At 36.7% G+C, this 19,044-nt stretch overlaps 1 protein-coding gene and 1 non-coding gene across 2 annotated transcripts; both read right to left on the bottom strand.

Annotated features, from left to right (window-relative positions):
* Positions 1–6,179: 6,179 nt before the first annotated feature.
* Positions 6,180–6,287, bottom strand: LOC112739917 (small nucleolar RNA R71). Its single transcript, XR_003170852.1, has one exon. It is a non-coding gene; the product is annotated as a small nucleolar RNA R71 (small nucleolar RNA).
* An 8,207-nt stretch (positions 6,288–14,494) lies between these two features.
* LOC112735231 (uncharacterized) lies at positions 14,495–17,551 on the bottom strand. The gene is made up of 2 exons (XM_025784794.2): positions 16,286–17,551; positions 14,495–14,701 (listed from the first exon to the last, which is right to left on the bottom strand). Exons 1-2 carry the CDS (start codon positions 17,549–17,551, stop codon positions 14,495–14,497), a joined length of 1,473 nt encoding a protein of 490 aa, XP_025640579.2.
* Positions 17,552–19,044: the final 1,493 nt, after the last annotated feature.

Here is a 19,044-nt window from a genome sequence, read left to right as displayed (position 1 = left end):
ACCAATTTTAGTCACAAACATAAGTAATGACGTTCAAACAAAATCAATAGCAGTTACGCCAAATATAGCAATTAGAAATTAAATAGAATTATTCACATAGGCAAACCAATTACAATATGCACACCCAAACAATGTCACATAGATGCATATAATGAATGTCTGCCCTATGGCTAATGAGCTCATCTATCGATTATACAGTCAACCCAACATGTCCTGGTAGCTAACCATTGGACAGTCCCTCTGTACACGCATCCACAAGCTCAATAATATCCATGGAAAAAATCACAAGCTCATCCATGGGGAGAGACAAAGTCCCAAGTTTAAATTCATATATATATATATATATATATGCATGGTTTTGGTTAAGAATTTTAAGAATTTTAAGGATTTGAGAAATTAGTGAACTTTGGTAAAAATAAATTTTTGGTGAACTTTGACGGATCATAACTTGAGCCTCGAAGCTTAAAATTGAATGAAACTTGTTTTAAATTAAAGATGGCTTTGAGAATTTAAATTGATATAAAGTTTGTAGAAAATGAATTTTTGTAGAGGAATTTATGACCGTTTAAAGTTTGGTGTCAAAATCTGAATTTTGTGATGTTACAGAAATTTTATGATTTCTGGTTTGTGTGTGCACGCACACTGCTATGGGCGTGCTCTCATCCGTGGCAAATTTTGACTTGTGCATACGCACAGCCTTGTGTGCACGTACACCCTGTGAGTTTTTGAAAATGTGCGCACGCACACACAGGGAGGTGCCTACTGTTGGGAGCGCTAGCACACTCTGGTGCGCACACACGTCCTGCGCAATTTGCAAGCTGTGCGTACGCAGAACCTTGTGCGCACGCACACGCTGGGAATGACAGTCTGCTCAGGGCGATTGCATGCATCTATGCGCACATTTAAAATGAAAACTTTTGCCTTCTGTGCGTATGCACACTTCTATGCGTACGCACACTTCTTGAAAATTCTTCTGTGCGTCCGTACGCACAACCCTATGCGTACGCATATTGCCCTGTTTTTTAATAAAAATCTTGTTTTAACTGTTTTACCTTCTCGGCAAGCTTGTAAACTTCCGTAATACTTATTTAAAACCTTTTTACCAGTTTTAGGGTCTTGAATCAAGGGAGAAAATAATAAAGGAATAAAAAGGCATATTTTTTTCTTGTTATGAGTTTAGAAGACAGAGACTTAAGTTTCTAAAGTTGTGGGTGAGCGGACAAAATACTATATTGGGGATGATTAAGAGGACTTGAGAAGAGATGAGAGTTGATGGTAAATTTTGAGAAAATGGAAATTGATGATGGTTATGATGAGTTGAGGACTTAGAAAAGAATGATGATCTTGTGGAATGTTGAGAGTGTGCCAGACACTATATTCTTGGGTTAAGTATGATAGTGTACAGGGTACTATATCCCTGGGATTGAATTATGATTAATAACCTTTTCTGCTGCAAGAGTGTGACAGGCACTATATCCTTGGCTTAAGCATGCGAGTGTGCCTGACACTATATTCGTGGGTCAATAGAGTGTGCTCGGCACTATAACCGTGGGTTAATAGAGTGTGTCCGGCACTATACCCGTGGGAATGGCAGAAAAGCTACATCCGAAAGGATATGTCGAGTTGGCATTTATAGACCGACAAGTGATATCACGAGCTAATAGAAAAGGCATTCATCATATGCATCTTCTACCTGTTTGTTTGCTTTGCTTAATTTCTGTTATGCCTAAATGAATCACATGTTATTTGCTAATTGATCTATTTGCTGTACATGTAATTTACTTGTGCTTTACTTGTCTGTATTACTTGTGTTCTCTGCTGGGATTGAGGAGGTTCGGTAGGCGGTGGTGATGGGGTCGCATGGAGGCTAGGCTGGCGAAGGCTGTGGGATACAGCGGTGTGATTAATATTAGTTAGGAATCCCCTAAGTTTAGATAACCCTATTTATTGTTTATAGTTTAATTTATTTATTTATTGCTAAGCCGAATATCTGTTTGGTATAAAGTTCTAGGATTGCCTCTGGCGTCCCGGGGTCTTACATCTTACATTACTGGGAACTGTTACCATACTGAGAACCTCTGGTTCTCATTACATACTTTGTTGTTGTTTTCAGATGTTGGTCGCAACCCACCTCAGTGAGTTGCTTGATGGTAGCAGTGCGGAAGACCTTATTTTATTTTGTTGTCATTTTGGTTATTTTGACTAGTTCTCTCACTTTTGTATTTGTATTTGCCTTAGAGGCTTACTTTGAGAGAGATATTTTGTATATGCTATTTTAACCTTCAAAACTCTGTATGTCTGTATATTGACTAGTCGGCCTAAACTCCGCGGGCTGAGGCTAGTTCTTTATGACTATTGATGAGCGGATAATTTATACGCTTTTTGGCATTGTTTTTAGTATGTTTTTAGTATGATTTAATGAATTTTCATTGTATTTTTATTAGTTTTTAATTAAAAATCACATTTCTGGACTTTAATATGAGTTTGTGTATTTTTCTGTAATTTCAGGTAATTTCTGGCTGAATTGAGGGACTTGAGCAAAAATCTGATTCAGACTGAAAAAGGACTGCTAATGTTGTTGGATTCTGACCTCTCTATACTCGGAATGGATTTTCTGGAGCTACAGAACTCCAAATGGCGCACTCTCAATTGCTTTGGAAAGTAGATATCCAGGGCTTTCCAGCAATATATAATAGTCCATACTTTGATTAAAGATAAACGACGTAAACTGGCATTCAACGCCAGTTCCATGCTACATTCTGGAGTCAAACGCCAGAAACAGGTTGCAAAGTGGAGTTCAACGCCAGAAACAGGCTACAAACTGGTGTTCAACTCCAAGAGAAGCCTCTACACGTGTAAAGCTCAATGCTCAGCCCAAGCACACACCAAGTGGGCCCCAGAAGTGGATTTCTGCATCATTTACTCAATTCTGCAAACCCTAGTAATTAGTTTAGTATAAATAGGACTTTCTACTATTATGTTTATATCTTTTGGATCATCTTTGATTAGTTTTATGCTATCTTAGACTTTTGTGAGGGCTGGCCATTCGGCCATGCCTGAACATTTATCACTTGTGTATTTTCAACGGTAGAGTTTCTACACACCATAGATTAAGGTGTGGAGCTCTGCTGTTCCTCAAAGATTAATGCAAAGTACTGCTGTTTTTCTATTCAATTCAACTTATTCCACTTCTACGATATTCATTCGCACTTTAATATGATGGATGTGATGACCGTGACAGTCATCATCATTCTCAACTTATGAACGCGTGCCTGACAACCACTTCCGTTCTACCTTAGATTGAATGGATATCTCTTGGATATCTAATACAGGGGACCGAGTCCGAGTTATTAGTGTCTTCGTGGTATAAGTTAGAACCCATGAACGGCCATTCTTGAGAATCCGGAAAGTCTAAACCTTGTCTGTGGTATTCCGAGTAGGATTCAGGGATTGAATGACTGTGACGAGCTTCAAACTCGCGAGTGCTGGGCGTAGTGACAGACGCAAAAGGATCAATGGATCCTATTCCAGTATGATCGAGAACCGACAGATGATTAGCCATGCAGTGACAGTGCATTGGACCATTTTTACTGAGAGGACAGGTGGCCATTGACAACGGTGATGCCTAACATACAGCTTGCCATGGAAAGGAGTAGGAAGGATTGGATGAAGACAGCAGGAAAGCAGAGGTTCAGAGGGACGAAAGCATCTCTATACGCTTATCTGAAATTCTCACCAATGAATTACATAAGTACCACTATCCTATTTTATATTTTATTTATCTTTTACTTATCAATTCATAAAATCAGTTGAATCCTCCTGACTGAGATTTACAAGGTGACCATAGCTTGCTTCAAGCCGACAATCTCCGTGGGATCGACCCTTACTCACGTAAGGTTTATTACTTGGATGACCCAGTGCACTTGCTGGTTAGTTGTACGAAGTTGTGAAACAGAATTAAGAACATGAACGTGCGTATTGAGTTTTTAGCGCCGTTACCAAGGAAGAAATGATCACGATTTCGCACACCAAGTTTTTGGCGCCGTTGGCGGGGATTATTCGAGTTGGGACAACTGACGGTTCATCTTGTTGCTCAGATTAGATAATTTTATTTTATTTTATTTTTAAGCTTTTTTTACTTCTTATTTTCGAAAAAAAAAAATTTTTTCCTTTTTCGTTTTTACAAAATTAATTTTCGAAAATCCAAAAAAAATTTTAAAATAAAAAATATTTTGTGTTTCTTATTTGAGTCTAGAGTCAATTTTTATGTTTGGTGTCTTGCATGTGTTTGTTTTTCTCAAGAATTTTCGAAAATTCATCATATGTTCTTCATGATCTTCAAGTTGTTCTTGGCCAGTCTTCTTGTTTGATCCTCTTATTTTCTTGTTTTGTGTCTTTACTTATTTTTCATATGCATTTTCAATTTGTTAATGTCTAAAGTTTGCAAATTTCTAAGTTTGATGTCTTGCATGTTTTTCTTTTCTTGAAAATTTTCAAAAATAAGTCTTGATGTTCATCTTGACCTTCAAAGTGTTCTTGGTGTTCATCTTAAACATTCATAGTGTTCTTGCATGCATTAGTTGTTTTGATTCATAATTTTTATGTTTTGTGTCAATTTTATGTTTTTCTCTCTCTCATCATTAAAAATTCAAAAATAAAAAATATCTTTACCTTTTTCTCTCTAAAAATTTCGAAAATTTGGATTGACTCTTTCAAAAATTTTTAAAATTCAATTGTTTCTTATGAGTCAACTCAAATTTTCAATTTAAAAATCTTATCTTTTTCAAAATTTTTTTCAAAAATCAAACCCTTTTCATTTTTCTTTCATAATTTTCGAAAATTTCAAATTAATTTTCAAAAATCTTTTTCTTATTTTCATTTCATATTTTCAAAATTAATACCAACATTTAATATGATTGATTCAAAAATATTAAGTTGTTACTTGCCTATTAAGAAAGGTTCAATCTTTAAATTTTAAAATCATATCTTTTTGTTTCTTGTTAGTCAAGTAATCAACTTTAGTTTTTAAAATTAAATCTTTTCAATTCCTTATCATATCTTTTTCAATTTCAATCATATCTTTTTCAAAATCAATTTCAAAATTCTTTCTAACTTCTCCCCTAACCTCTTATCTTTTTAAAATTGATTTTCAAATCTTTTTCATTCAATCTTATCTTTTTGTTTCAATCATATCTTTTTCAATTTCAATCATATCTTTTTCAAAAACAAATTTCAAATCTCTTTTAATCAATCATATCTTTTTGTTTCAATCATATCTTTTTCAAAACTACCCAACTAACTCTTTACCTTTAATTTTCGAAAATCCCTTCCCTCTTTTTCAAAATTTCGTTTTAATTAACTAATTGTTTTAATTTTAATTTAATTTAATTTTAATTTTAATTTTCGAATTTTAAATTTAAATTTAAAATATTTTTATTTTATTTTGTTAAATTTTCGAATTCTTCTCTCATTTCTAATCTCTTTCTATTTATTTATTCATCCATTAACACTTCTATCCTCACCCCTGTGTTTGGATTCTCATCTTTTCCTTCTTCTATTCTTACTTTCTTCTACTCACATAAAGGAATCTCTATACTGTGACATAGAGGATTCCATATTTTCTTTTCTGCTTTCTTCTTCTTTTTCATATGAGCAGGAACAAGGATAAGAACATTCTTGTTGAAGCTGATCCTGAACCTGAAAGAACTCTGAAGAGGAAGCTAAGGGAAGCTAAAGCACAACTCTCTGGAGAAAATCTGACAAAAATTTTTGAAAAAAAAGAAGATATGGCCGAAAATAATAACAATGCAAGGAGGATGCTTGGTGACTTAACTGCACCTAATTCCAATTTACATGGAAGAAGCATCTCAATCCCTGCCATTGGAGCAAACAATTTTGAGCTTAAACCTCAATTAGTTTCTCTGATGCGACAGAACTGCAAGTTTCATGGACTTCCATCAGAAGATCCTTTTCAGTTTCTAACTGAATTCTTGCAGATCTGTGATACTGTTAAGACCAATGGGGTTGATCCCGAGGTCTACAGGCTTATGCTTTTCCCGTTTGCTGTAAGAGACAGAGCTAGAATATGGTTGGACTCTCAACCTAAGGATAGCCTAAACTCTTGGGATAAGCTGGTCACGGCTTTCTTAGCCAAGTTCTTTCCTCCTCAAAAGCTTAGTAAGCTTAGAGTGGATATTCAAACCTTCAGACAGAAAAAAGGTGAATCCTTCTATGAAGCTTGGGAGAGATATAAGCAACTGACCAAAAAGTGTCCTTCTAACATGCTTTAAGAATGGACCATTCTGGATATATTTAATGATGGTCTATCTGAACTATCAAAGATGTCATTGGACCATTCTGCAGGTGGATCCATTCACCTAAAGAAAACGCCTGCAGAAGCTCAAGAACTCATTGACATGGTTGCTAATAACCAGTTCATGTACACTTCTGAGAGGAATCCTGTAAGTAATGGGACGCCTCAGAAGAAGGGAGTTCTTGAAATTGATACTCTGAATGCCATATTGGCTCAGAACAAAATATTGACTCAGCAAGTCAATATAATTTCTCAGAGTCTGAATGGAATGCAAGCTACATCCAACAGTACTCAAGAGGCATCTTCTGAGGAAGAAGCTTATGATCCTGAGAATCCTGCAATAGCAGAGGTGAATTACATGGGTGAACCCTATGGAAACACCTATAATCCCTCGTGGAGAAATCATCCAAATCTCTCATGAAAGGATCAACAAAAGCCTCAACAAGGCTTTAATAATGGTGGAAGAAACAGGTTTAGCAATAGCAAGCCTTTTCCATCATCCACTCAGCAAAAGACAGAGAGTTCTGAGCAGACCCTATCTAGCTTGGCAAATATAGTCTCTGATCTATCTAAGGCCACTCTAAGTTTCATGAATGAAACAAGGTCCTCCATTAGAAATTTGGAAGCACAAGTGGGCCAGCTGAGTAAAAGGATCACTGAAACCCCTCCTAGTACTCTCCCAAGCAATACAGAAGAAAACCCAAAAGGAGAGTGCAAGGCCATTGAATTGATCATCATGGCCGAACCTACAAGGGAGGGAGAGGACGTGAACTCCAGTGAGGAAGACCTCCTGGGACGTCCAGAGATCAATAAGGAGTTTCCCTCTGAGGAACCAAAGGACTCTGAGGCTCATCTGGAGACCATAGAGATTCCATTAAACCTTCTTATGCCATTCATGAGCTCTGATGAATATTCTTCTTCTGAAGAGAATGAAGATGTTACTGAAGAGCAAGTTGCCAAGTACCTTAGTGCAATCATGAAGCTGAATGCCAAATTATTTGGTAATGAGACTTGGAAAGATGAACCTCCCTTGCTCACCAATGAACTGAGTGATCTGGATCAACTGAGATTGCCTCAGAAGAAACAGAATCCTGAAAAGTTCTTAATACCTTGTACCATAGGCACCATGACCTTTGAGAAGGATCTATGTGACCTTGGGTCAGGGATAAACCTCATGCCCCTCTCCGTAATGGAGAAATTGGGAATCTTTAAGGTGCAAGCTGCCAGAATCTCATTAGAGATGGCAGACAACTCAAGAAAATAGGCTTATGGACTAGTAGAGGACGTGTTAGTAAATGTTGAAGGCCTTTACATCCCTGCTGATTTCATAATCCTAGACACTGGGAAGGATGAGGATGAATCCATCATCCTTGGAAGACCCTTCCTAGCCACAGCAAGACCTGTAATTGATGTGGACAGAGGAGAGTTGGTCCTTCAACTGAATAAGGACTACCTTGTGTTTAAAACTCAAGGATCTCCTTCTGTAACCATGAAGAGGAAGCATGAAAAGCTTCTCTCACTGCAGAGTCAACCAAAGCCCCCACAGTCAAACTCTAAGTTTGGTGTTGGGAGGCCACAACCAAACTCTAAGTTTGGTGTTGGGAGGTCCCAACCTTGCTCTGATTATCTGTGAGGCTCCATGAGAGCTCACTGTCAAGCTATTAACATTAAAGAAGCGCTTGTTAGGAGGCAACCCAATGTTATTTAATCATTTTTATTTTATTTTCTCTTTGTTATTTCATGTTTTATTAGGTTGATGATCATGTGGAGTCACAAAAACTACTAAAAAATTGAAAACAGAATGAAAAACAGCATTGAAAATAGCACACCCTAGAGGAAGGACTTACTGGCGTTTAAACGCCAGTAAGGAGCATCTGGCTGGCATTTAACGCCAGAAGAGAGCATGAAACTGGCGTTAAACACCAGAAACAAGCAGCAGTCTGGCATTTAAATGCCAGGATTGCACCCAGAAGAAAGCTGGCGTTAAACGCCAGAAATAAGCATCAGACTGGCGTTTAACGCCAGAAACATGCACCACACTGGCATTCAACGCCAGAAACATGCTATAGACTGGCGTTGAACGCCCAAAACAAGCATGGAAGTGGTGTTTAACGCCAGAAACATGCTGCAGTCTGGCGTTAAACGCCAGGATTGCCTACAAAGGGCGTTTACACGCCTAATAGGTGCAGGGATGAGAAATCCTCAAACACCTCAGGATCTGTGGACCCCACAGGATCCCCACCTACTTTTTCTCTCCTCTTCACACATTTCCATAACTCTCTTCCCCAAATACCCCTCACCAATCAACTCAATCACTCTTCCCCATCACTTCTTCACCAATCACATCCATCCTCTCTTCCCCAAAAATCCCACCTATCTTTAAATTCAAAATAATTTCCCTCCCAAACCCAACCATAAATGGCCGAACCCTAAACCCCTCCCCACTCCTATATAAACCCCTCATTCCCTCTTCATTTTCACACAACAAAACCCTCTCTTCTTCCCCTTGGCCGAAACCATCTCTCTCTCCCTCTCCTCTATTTTTCTTCTTCTTCTACTTCTTTCTTTCTTCTTTTGCTCGGGGACGAGCAACCATTTTAAGTTTGGTGTGGTAAAAGCATAGCTTTTTATTTTTCCATAACCATTTATGGCACCTAAGGCTAGAAAAACCTCTAGAAAGAGGAAAGGGAAGGCAATTGTTTCCACCTCTGAGTCATGGGAGATGGAGAGATTCATCTCTAAGGTCCATCAAGACCACTTCTATGAAGTTGTAGCCAAGAAGAAAGTGATCCCTGAGGTTCCTTTCAAACTCAAAAAGAATGAGTATTCGGAGATCCGTCTGGAAATCCAAAGAAGAGGTTGGGAAGTTCTCACTAACCCCATTCAACAAGTCAGGATCTTAATGGTTCAAGAGTTCTATGCAAATGCGTGGATCACTAGGAACCATGATCAAAGTGTGAACCCGAATCCAAAGAATTGGCTCACCATGGTTCGGGGGAATACTTAGATTTCAGTCCGGAAAATGTAAGGTTGGCGTTCAACTTGCCAATGATGGAAGAAAACGCACGCCCCTACACTAGAAGAGTCAACTTTGATCAAAGGTTGGACCAAGTCCTCATGGACATATGTGTGGAAGGAGCTCAATGGAAAATTGACTCAAAGGGCAAGCCGGTTCAACTAAGAAGGCTTGACCTCAAACCAGTAGCTAGAGGATGGTTGGAGTTCATTCAACGCTCAATCATTCCTACTAGCAACCGGTCTGAAGTTACTAGACCGGGCCATCATGATCCATAGCATCATGATTGGGGAGGAAGTGGAAGTTCATGAGATTATACCTCAAGAACTCTACAAGGTGGCTGACAAGTCCTCCAATTTGGCAAGGTTAGCCTTTCCTCACCTTATTTGCCACCTCTGCAATTCGGCTGGAATTGACATAGAGGGAGACATCCTCATTGAAGAGGATAAGCCCATCACTAAGAAAAGGATGGAGCAAACAAGAGATCATGGACCTCAACATGAGCATGAGGAAATTCCTCATCATGAAATCCCTGAGATGCCTCAAGGGATGCACTTCCCTCCACAAAACTACTGGGAACAAATCAACACTTCCCTAGATGAATTAAGTTCCAACATGGGACAACTAAAGATGGAGCACCAAGAGTATTCCATCATCCTCCATGAAATTAGAGAAGATCAAAGAGCTATGAGGGAGGAACAACAAAGACAAGGAAGAGACATAGAGGAGCTCAAAAGCACCATTGGTTCTTCAAGAAGAGGAAGACGCCACCCTCACTAAAGTGGACTCATTCCTTAATCTCCTTGTTTATTTATTTTCCTATTTTTCGGTTTTTGAGCCTTATGTTTTATTTATGTTTGTGTCTTTATTACATGATCATTAGTATTTAAGTGTCTATGCCTTAAAGTTATGAATGTCCTATGAATCCATCACCTCTCTTGAATGAAAAATGTTTTAATTACAAAAGAACAAGAAGTACATGGTTTCGAATTCATCCTTGAAACTATTTTAATTATTTTGATGTGGTGACAATACTTTTTGTTTTCTGAATGAATGCTTGAACAGTGCATATGTCTTTTGAAATTGTTGTTTATGAATGTTAAATATGTTGGCTCTTGAAAGAATAATGAACAGGAGAAATGTTATTTGATAATCTGAAAAATCATAAAAATGATTCTTGAAGCAATAAAAAGCAGTGAATACAAAAGCTTGCAGAAAAAAAAAGAGAAGAAAAGAAAAATGGCGAAAAAAAAAAGAGAAAGAAAAAGAAAAGGCAAGCAGAAAAAGCCAAAAGCTCTTTAAACCAAAAGGCAAGAGCAAAAAGCCAATAGCCCTTAAAACCAAAAGGCAAGGGTAATAAAAAGGATCCAAGGCTTTGAGCATCAGTGGATAGGAGGGCCTAAAGGAATAAAATCCTGGCCTAAGCGGCTAAACCAAGCTGTCCCTAACCATGTGCTTGTGGCGTGAAGGTGTCAAGTGAAAAGCTTGAGACTGAGCGGTTAAAGTCGAGGTCCAAAGCAAAAGAAGAGTGTGCTTAAGAACCTTGGACACCTCTAATTGGGGACTTTAGCTAAGATGAGTCACAATCTGAAAAGGTTCACCCAGTTATGTGTCTGTGGCATTTATGTATCCGGTGGTAATACTGGAAAACAAAGTGCTTAGGGCCACGGCCAAGACTCATAAAGTAGTTATGTTCAAGAATCAACATATTGAACTAGGAGAATCAATAACACTATCTGAACTCTAAGTTCCTATAGATGCCAATCATTCTGAACTTCAATGGATAAAGTGAGATGCCAAAACTATTCAAGAGGAAAAAGCTACAAGTCCCGCTCATCTTATTGGAGCTAAGTTTCATTGATATTTTAGAATTTATAGTATATTCTCTTCTTTTTATCCTATTTAATTTTCAGTTGCTTGGGGACAAGCAACAATTTAAGTTTGGTGTTGTGATGAGCGGATAATTTATACGCTTTTTTGCATTGTTTTTAGTATGTTTTTAGTATGATTTAATTAATTTTCATTGTATTTTTATTAGTTTTTAATTAAAAATCACATTTCTGGACTTTACTATGAGTTTGTGTATTTTTCTATGATTTCAGGTAATTTCTGGCTGAAATTGAGAGACTTGAGCAAAAATCTTATTCAGGCTGAAAAAGAACTGCTAATGCTGTTGGATTCTGACCTCTCTGCACTCGAAATGGATTTTCTGGAGCTACCGAACTCCAAATGGCGCGCTCTCAATTGCGTTGGAAAGTAGACATCCAAGGATTTCCAGCAATATATAATAATCCATACTTTGAATAAGGATAGATGACGTAAACTGGCGTTCAACTCCAGTTCCATGTTGCATTCTGGAGTCAAACGCCAGAAACAAGTTGCAAAGTGGAGTTCAACGCCAGAAACAGGTTAAAAACTGGCGTTCAACTCCAAGAGAAGCCTCTACACGTGTAAAGCTCAATGCTCAGCCCAAGCACACACCAAGTGGGTCCCAAAAGTAGATTTCTGCATCATTTACTCAATTCTGCAAACCCTAGTAACTAGTTTAGTATAAATAGGACTTTTTACTATTATATTTATATCTTTTGGATCATCTTTGATTAGTTTTATGCTATCTTAGACTTTTGTGAGGGCTGGCCATTCGGCCATGCCTGAACATTTATCACTTGTGTATTTTCAACGGTAGAGTTTCTACACACCATAGATTAAGGTGTGGAGCTCTGCTGTTCCTCAAAGATTAATGCAAAGTACTACTGTTTTTCTATTCAATTTAACTTATTCCGCTTCTAAGATATTCATTCGCACTTCAATATGATGGATGTGATGATCGTGACAGTCATCATCATTCTCAACTTATGAACGCGTGCCTGACAACCACTTCCGTTCTACCTTAGATTGAATGGATATCTCTTGGATATTTAATACAGGGGACCGAGTCCGAGTTATTAGTGTCTTCGTGGTATAAGTTAGAACCCATAGACGGCCATTCTTGAGAATCCGGAAAGTCTAAACCTTGTCTGTGGTATTCCGAGTAGGATTCAGGGATTAAATGACTGTGACGAGCTTCAAACTTGCGAGTGCTGGGCATAGTGACAGATGCAAAAGGATCAATGGATCCTATTCCAGTATGATCGAGAACCGACATATGATTAGCCATGCAGTGACAGCGCATTGGACCATTTTTACTGAGAGGACAAGTGGCCATTGACAACAGTGATGCCTAACATACAGCTTGCCATGGAAAGGAGTAGGAAGGATTGGATGAAGACAGCAGGAAAGCAGAGGTTCAAAGGGACGAAAGCATCTCTATACGCTTATCTGAAATTCTCACCAATGAATTACATAAGTACCACTATCCTATTTTATATTTTATTTATCTTTTACTTATCAAATTCATAAAATCAGTTGAATCCACCTGACTGAGATTTACAAGGTGACCATAGCTTGCTTCAAGCCGACAATCTCCGTGGGATCGACCCTTACTCACGTAAGGTTTATTACTTGGACGACCCAGTGCACTTGCTGGTTAGTTGTACGAAGTTGTGAAATAGAATTAAGAACATGAACGTGCGTATTGAGTTTTTAGCGCCGTTACCAAGGAATGATCACGATTTCGCACACCAACTATTATACCCTCTTATATACTTATATCTTGTTATCTTATATCCTTATCCTGTGGCTTAAGTTTGTAGCTTCGTGTGAATATTTCGCGCTTTTGTAACTCTGTTTTTTAGCTTTTTTTATCGGACTTCTAGAATTAAAATTCCCTTATATATATATAAGCCTTAGATTTGTCATAATCTTTGATTAACCTTTGCTTTACAGAATGAGATAAGGCTTAGGGTAATTAGGGTAATTATGGTGATGGATGGAGTTGCTAAAAGATTACGATTGTACCATTTTGTATCATCCTGGAAAAGTAAATATTGTAGCAGATGCTCTCAGTAGAAAATCTATGGGTAGCTTGTTCCATATCACTCTTGCAAGGAGACCAATTGTTGAAGAAGTTCATCAATTGGAGGCCGGTGGAATTCAATTTGACCTTGGAGAATCAGCAGTTTTCTTAGCACATGTTCGAGCCCAATCTTCTCTAATAGAATAGATCAAGGCTGCAGAAAGTGATGACTCGAAACTAAGAAAGCTTATGGAAGATGTTTGCAATGGGAGGAACTTAGACTTTTCTCTTGATCAGATGTTTAACGTTGTGGTCAACGCTTATGTGTCCCAGATAACCACAACTTGAAGAAAGCTATTTTGGAAGAAGCTCACAATTCTAAGTATGCAGTTCATCTAGGCTCCAATAAGATGTATCAAGATTTGAAACAATTATTTTGGTGAGAAGGCATGAAGAAAGACATAGGAGATTTTGTTTCCCATTGCTTAACTTGCCAACAAGTTAAAGCTGAACATCAAAGACCTGTTGGGTTATTGCAACAAATTGAGATACCTGAATGGAAATAGAAAAAGATTACGATGGATTTTGTAACAGGTTTACCTCGTAGTTTTAAAGGTTTTGATTCAATTTGGGTAATGGTGGCTAGAATGACGAAGTCAGCCCACTTTCTTCCAGTGAAAACAACTTTTAGTGGAGCTCAATATGCTCAACTTTATGTTGATGAGATAGTTAAACTACATGGAATCCTAGTGTCCATTATTTCAGATCGTGGACCTCAGTTCACCTCTCATTTTTGGAAATCTTTTCAAGAAAGCGTTAGGAACTCGTTTGGATCTTAGCATAGCTTTTCACCCTCAAACCGATGGACAGTCGGAAAGGACGATCTAAACATTGGAAGACATGTTAAGGTGTTATGTTCTAGATTTTGGTGGAAATTGGGATAGCTATCTACCTTTGATCGAGTTCTCTTATAATAAAAGTTATCAAGCCATCATTCAAATGGCACCATTTGAGACTATTTATAGAAGAAGATGCAGGTCACCTATTGGGTGATTTGAGGTTAGGGAGGTTAAACTTTTGGGGCCAAATTTGGTACAAGATGCAGTTGAGAAGGTTCGCATAGTAAGAGAGCGTTTATTAGTAGCTCAGAGTATATTAAAGGCTTATGTTGGTAACAGAAGGCGTAACTTAGAGTTTTCAGTGGGTGATCAGGTATTTCTTAGAGTGTCGCCTATGAAAGGAGTGATGAGGTTTGGGAAAAAAGGCAAGCTTAGTCCTTGCTAGATTGGTCCATTTGAGATATTGGATAGAATAGGTGCAGTTGCTTACTGCTTGGCATTGTCGCCTGAATTATGCATGATTCATCCAGTGTTTCGCGTATTAATATTGCGCAAATATCTTCCTGACCCATCTCATGTGCTCGCACCACAAGCCATAGAACTAAAGGAGGATTTATCATTTGAAGAGGAACCAATGGCTATAGTTGATCGCCAAATAAAGAAACTACGTTCTAAAGAGATAGTATCTGTGAAAGTTGTTTCGAAAAACCATTCGGTAGAAGAAGCAACTAGAAAAGTGGAGGATGTCATGCACGACAAGTATCCATATTTGTTTGAAACTGAAATAAATTATCATATAAGTTTGAAATTTGGGGCTCGAATTTCTTAAGGGGGAGAGAATGTAGTAACCGAGAAAGAAAGGAAAAAACAAAAAGGGGGGGAGGGAGAGCACGTGGGAGGCACATGCCCCCACCTAAACATTTCTTTTTCTCTTCCCCGCACTCTTCTCCTTTCAACAACCCCTTCCCTTCTTTCATTTTTATTTTATTTCTTCCCAATAACAAAACTTAAAACCCTTTCTTCCCTTCCCTTCCCAATTACATTCCCTCATCTCTTCCTTATCTCTTCTCCTTGCAGCTAACCACCCGATATCATCAAATTCACCTTCATCATCTTGCTTTCTTTTTTTCTCTACTCTACCTCTACTTATTCAAATCTCATTTTCTCAGAACCCCAAAATCATGGGATTTCAACTTAATGAGTGAAAGAAGCATTCAACTTTTAAGTTCCAGTTATTATTAAGGTTTCAAGATAACTTTTTGACTCAATACTTAGCCATATCCCAATTTTTGTCATCCCTATAGTTATGGGTATGAATAAATCCGAATTAGAGTTATTAGGATTAGAAAATTTGGCGCTTTTGTCAAATTGAGTAAGATTTTGTTAATTGACAATATTGTTAGCTTACAAATATTATTATTGTCATATTTCTAGAGTTGTAAAGTTATTGGACATCATTTGGTAGCTCATTGACGCGCTCAGAGTTGCTTCCGGTTCTATGGAATCAAGTTGTGAGTGAATATTATGTCTATAATTGTTTTCAAGTGTATTATTATCGATATTTAAATTGAATTGTTATTTCTAACTGGTGCGCGTGTACGCAAAATCCCACACCTTTTCGTACAGCAGTAGTACCAGCAAGCAGTGGCGGAACCAGAAATTTCATAAGAGGGGGGCCAATTAAATATAAAATATAACAAAAAATTAACAAAATATGATTTGTAGCATATATATCAAAAAAGTAATTATATTATATAAAAGTCAATGTTCAACTACATACTTTAAGATTTTGATATTTTTAAACTTGCTCGACGATGCTTCATGGAACTAAAATCATCAATTATCATCTCTGAAGTGAATTTTGAAGCAATTTCCTTTTCAATATATACAATCATACAATCTGCTAAAAATTCATCTTCCATCTTGTTTCGAAGCCTTGTTTTAATAATCTTCATAGCTGAAAAGGCCCGTTCAGTTGTTGCTGTTGTCACAGGAAGAGTCAAAACAAGACGAATTAATCTATCAATTAAAGGATATATATTTGATTTTCCTGTCTCTGTCAATTTTTGACACAATTCAGCAAGAGTAGACAAATTCTGAAAATCTGGAGCTTTAACCACATCAAGTTCATAATGTTGTAACTCATAATCCAATTGAATCTTTTCTTGCTCAGAAAAATCTAAAGAATAGAAATTCTTTACAAGATTGCATATGTTGCAAACACTGAATAACTTGAAAGCATCTTTAGGATCTAGAGATGTACTCAGTATGAGGAGCTCGGTTGCTTGCTCACTAAATCTACTATTTAGCTCTTTCAATTGAAAATCTATCACGCTAGTAAAAATGTCAACACGATAATGGTGTTCAACAGTGACAACATCCTTTTTACGACGAGACCGAATTATGTCACTAAAAGAAGCACCCATATCAGGTATCTGAATAGCATGATCATTGCAGAAAGAACTAACTTTCTCCAAAAGTGCTCCCCAACTACTATCTCTTAACTGTTGAATCAATGACTTTGTACTAGAAACCAGATGCATAGCATTCAAAATGTCTTGAGATTTTTGTTGCAATGCTTGACAAAGTTTATCAGTGATTCCCATGATTTCTTTCATCATATGCAAAATGAAAACAAAATCAAATGATAATAAAGATTTAAGAGCATAAGTAGCATCACCACGTTGAGAATATGTAGATCCATTAGTAGCCAAATCTTCCAGAACTGAAGTTGTTGCTCCAAACATACGTAAAAGGCTACAAATTGAGTTGAAGTGAGAGCTCCACCTGGTATCTCCTGATCTTTTTAATGTGCCAATTTGATTTGCTCCTCTTCCTGTTTCAATTTGATTAGTTGCAACTAAATGGGAAATTTCAGTTGCATAAGCAGATCGTAATTCATCATTGCGTTTGCAAGAAGAGCACACAACATTGATAATATTACTCAAACTTTGGAAAAAAGCATGAACATCAACAACTTCTTTAGCCGCAGCAACAAGAGCTAGCTGTAATTGATGAGCAAAGCAATGAACATAATATGCATAAGGACATTCTTGAATAATTAAAGCTTGTAACCCTTTCCACTCTCCACGCATATTACTAGCTCCGTCATACCCTTGACCTCGAACATTTTGAATGTTGAGATTGTGATGAGATAATGCAGAACAAATCTCTTGTTTTAGAGTAGCAGAAGTAGTATCTTTGACATGAACAACATCTATTAGCCTTTCTTTGACAAATCCATGCTTATCAACAAATCTAACAACAAGTGCCATTTGTTCTCTTCTAGATTCATCTCTAGCTTCATCAACAATCAAACAAAACTTTGCATTACCAATCTCATTGCGAATTTCATTTTGCACCTTTCTAGCAAAAACATGTAGAATTTCCTTTTGAATAGAAGGTGATGTGTATATTGCATTTTGAGGAGCATTATCCAAAACAACTACATCCACTTCTTTATTGTAAGAAGCTAATAATTTTAACATTTCAAGAAAATTTCCTCGATTCTGAGACTCATGACTCTCGTCATGTCCCCTAAAAGCACAAGCTTGAAACGTTAACCATTTGACAGTATCAATAGAGGCTTTAAGACGCAATCTATTGCTTAAAACTTGTTGTGAGCTTTGCTTAGCCAATACTTTGTCAATGTGACATAATTGATTAAGCAAATCTTTACAAGACTTAACAGCAATATTATGAGGAGAATTAAGAGATTTACCCACATGAGATAAAAATGCACAATCCTTTCCATTATTCACTTTTTTCCAATTGCGAAATCCTCCTGATGTGAATGGACTTGATTTTCTAGAAAATAAATAGCATGGAAGACAAAATGCAGCATCCACTTCTGGCGAATATTCTAGCCAAGAAAAACTCTTAAACCAATGAGCTTTGAAACGACGAGGATGACTTTCTAGACCAGAAAGAGGGTACTCATCCATAATAAATTGATATGGTCCAAACTTTATGTATGCTCTACGGATTTCATCTTGTTGATTGATAGGATAATTCCAAATTTGCGGACGCTTTCCGGGATCACGCATCAATGTATCAATATTAACTTGATCTATTTCAGTCCTTGCTATTTTGGAAGCAGGGGGTTGAATATCTTGCTCAACAAGTTGTGTCACAGGTTGTTCAATAATATTTTGAACATTACTCAAAGAATCTGAAGCTGAATTTTGTTCATCATATATTCTCTCTTTTCTCTTGAAAAATGAGTGAATTGTTTTCATCTTTGACATTTTTAACTTAACTTGAACTATCTAACAAAAAAAAAACAAAAATAATTGCATATATATTATTTTCTTAAAAAAAATATTAAACCTATTGAGCAATAACAAATAATTTTAGAAACACAAATATATAATAACCAAAAATAAAGTTATTGATTTACCTGATTATTTTTTGTTCCACTTCTCACAAAAAAATAATTCTATTGAGTTTTGTCCTCACTTCAATCTTTGAACACTGTCCATTATAAAAAAAAATAAATTAATTATTTTAAATAAATAATGTAAATAATACTTGACATTGTCATTAACTTAAAAAAAATTGAAATATACCTCTTTGAATCTTTGTTGTGCATTCAATGGTTAATATTTTGTTGTTCACTTCTCTTCAATGGTTTTTCTTCATATGTCTTGTTTTGGTATGGAAAGAAAATTAGAATGAGAAGAGTAGAAGACCAAAAGTTTGGGAATCACTAAAAGAGAGAGAAAAGTGGCGCTATGCCTATGATAGTTTGAAACAAATATTTGAAAAATGTACTAGGGTTACTTTAATTAATAGTATGGGCTTGGGCTAGTATAATAGAACCATTTTTATTAATTATTAGAATGGGCTATTTGTTAACAAGAGCAACAATAATTCAAATATCTAATACATAATGCAGTTTTTAGTTTTTTTAATTTATAAAATTTTGTAAGTTATATTTTTTTTAATATTATATATAAAAAAATTTAATATTATTAATTAT

The sequence above is a fragment of the Arachis hypogaea genome, chromosome 13 (genome assembly GCF_003086295.3).
Source record: "Arachis hypogaea cultivar Tifrunner chromosome 13, arahy.Tifrunner.gnm2.J5K5, whole genome shotgun sequence".
Taxonomy (NCBI): Eukaryota; Viridiplantae; Streptophyta; class Magnoliopsida; order Fabales; family Fabaceae; genus Arachis; species Arachis hypogaea.
Note: the sequence above shows the minus strand (reverse complement) of the source record. Positions and strands in the feature narration are given on the sequence as shown.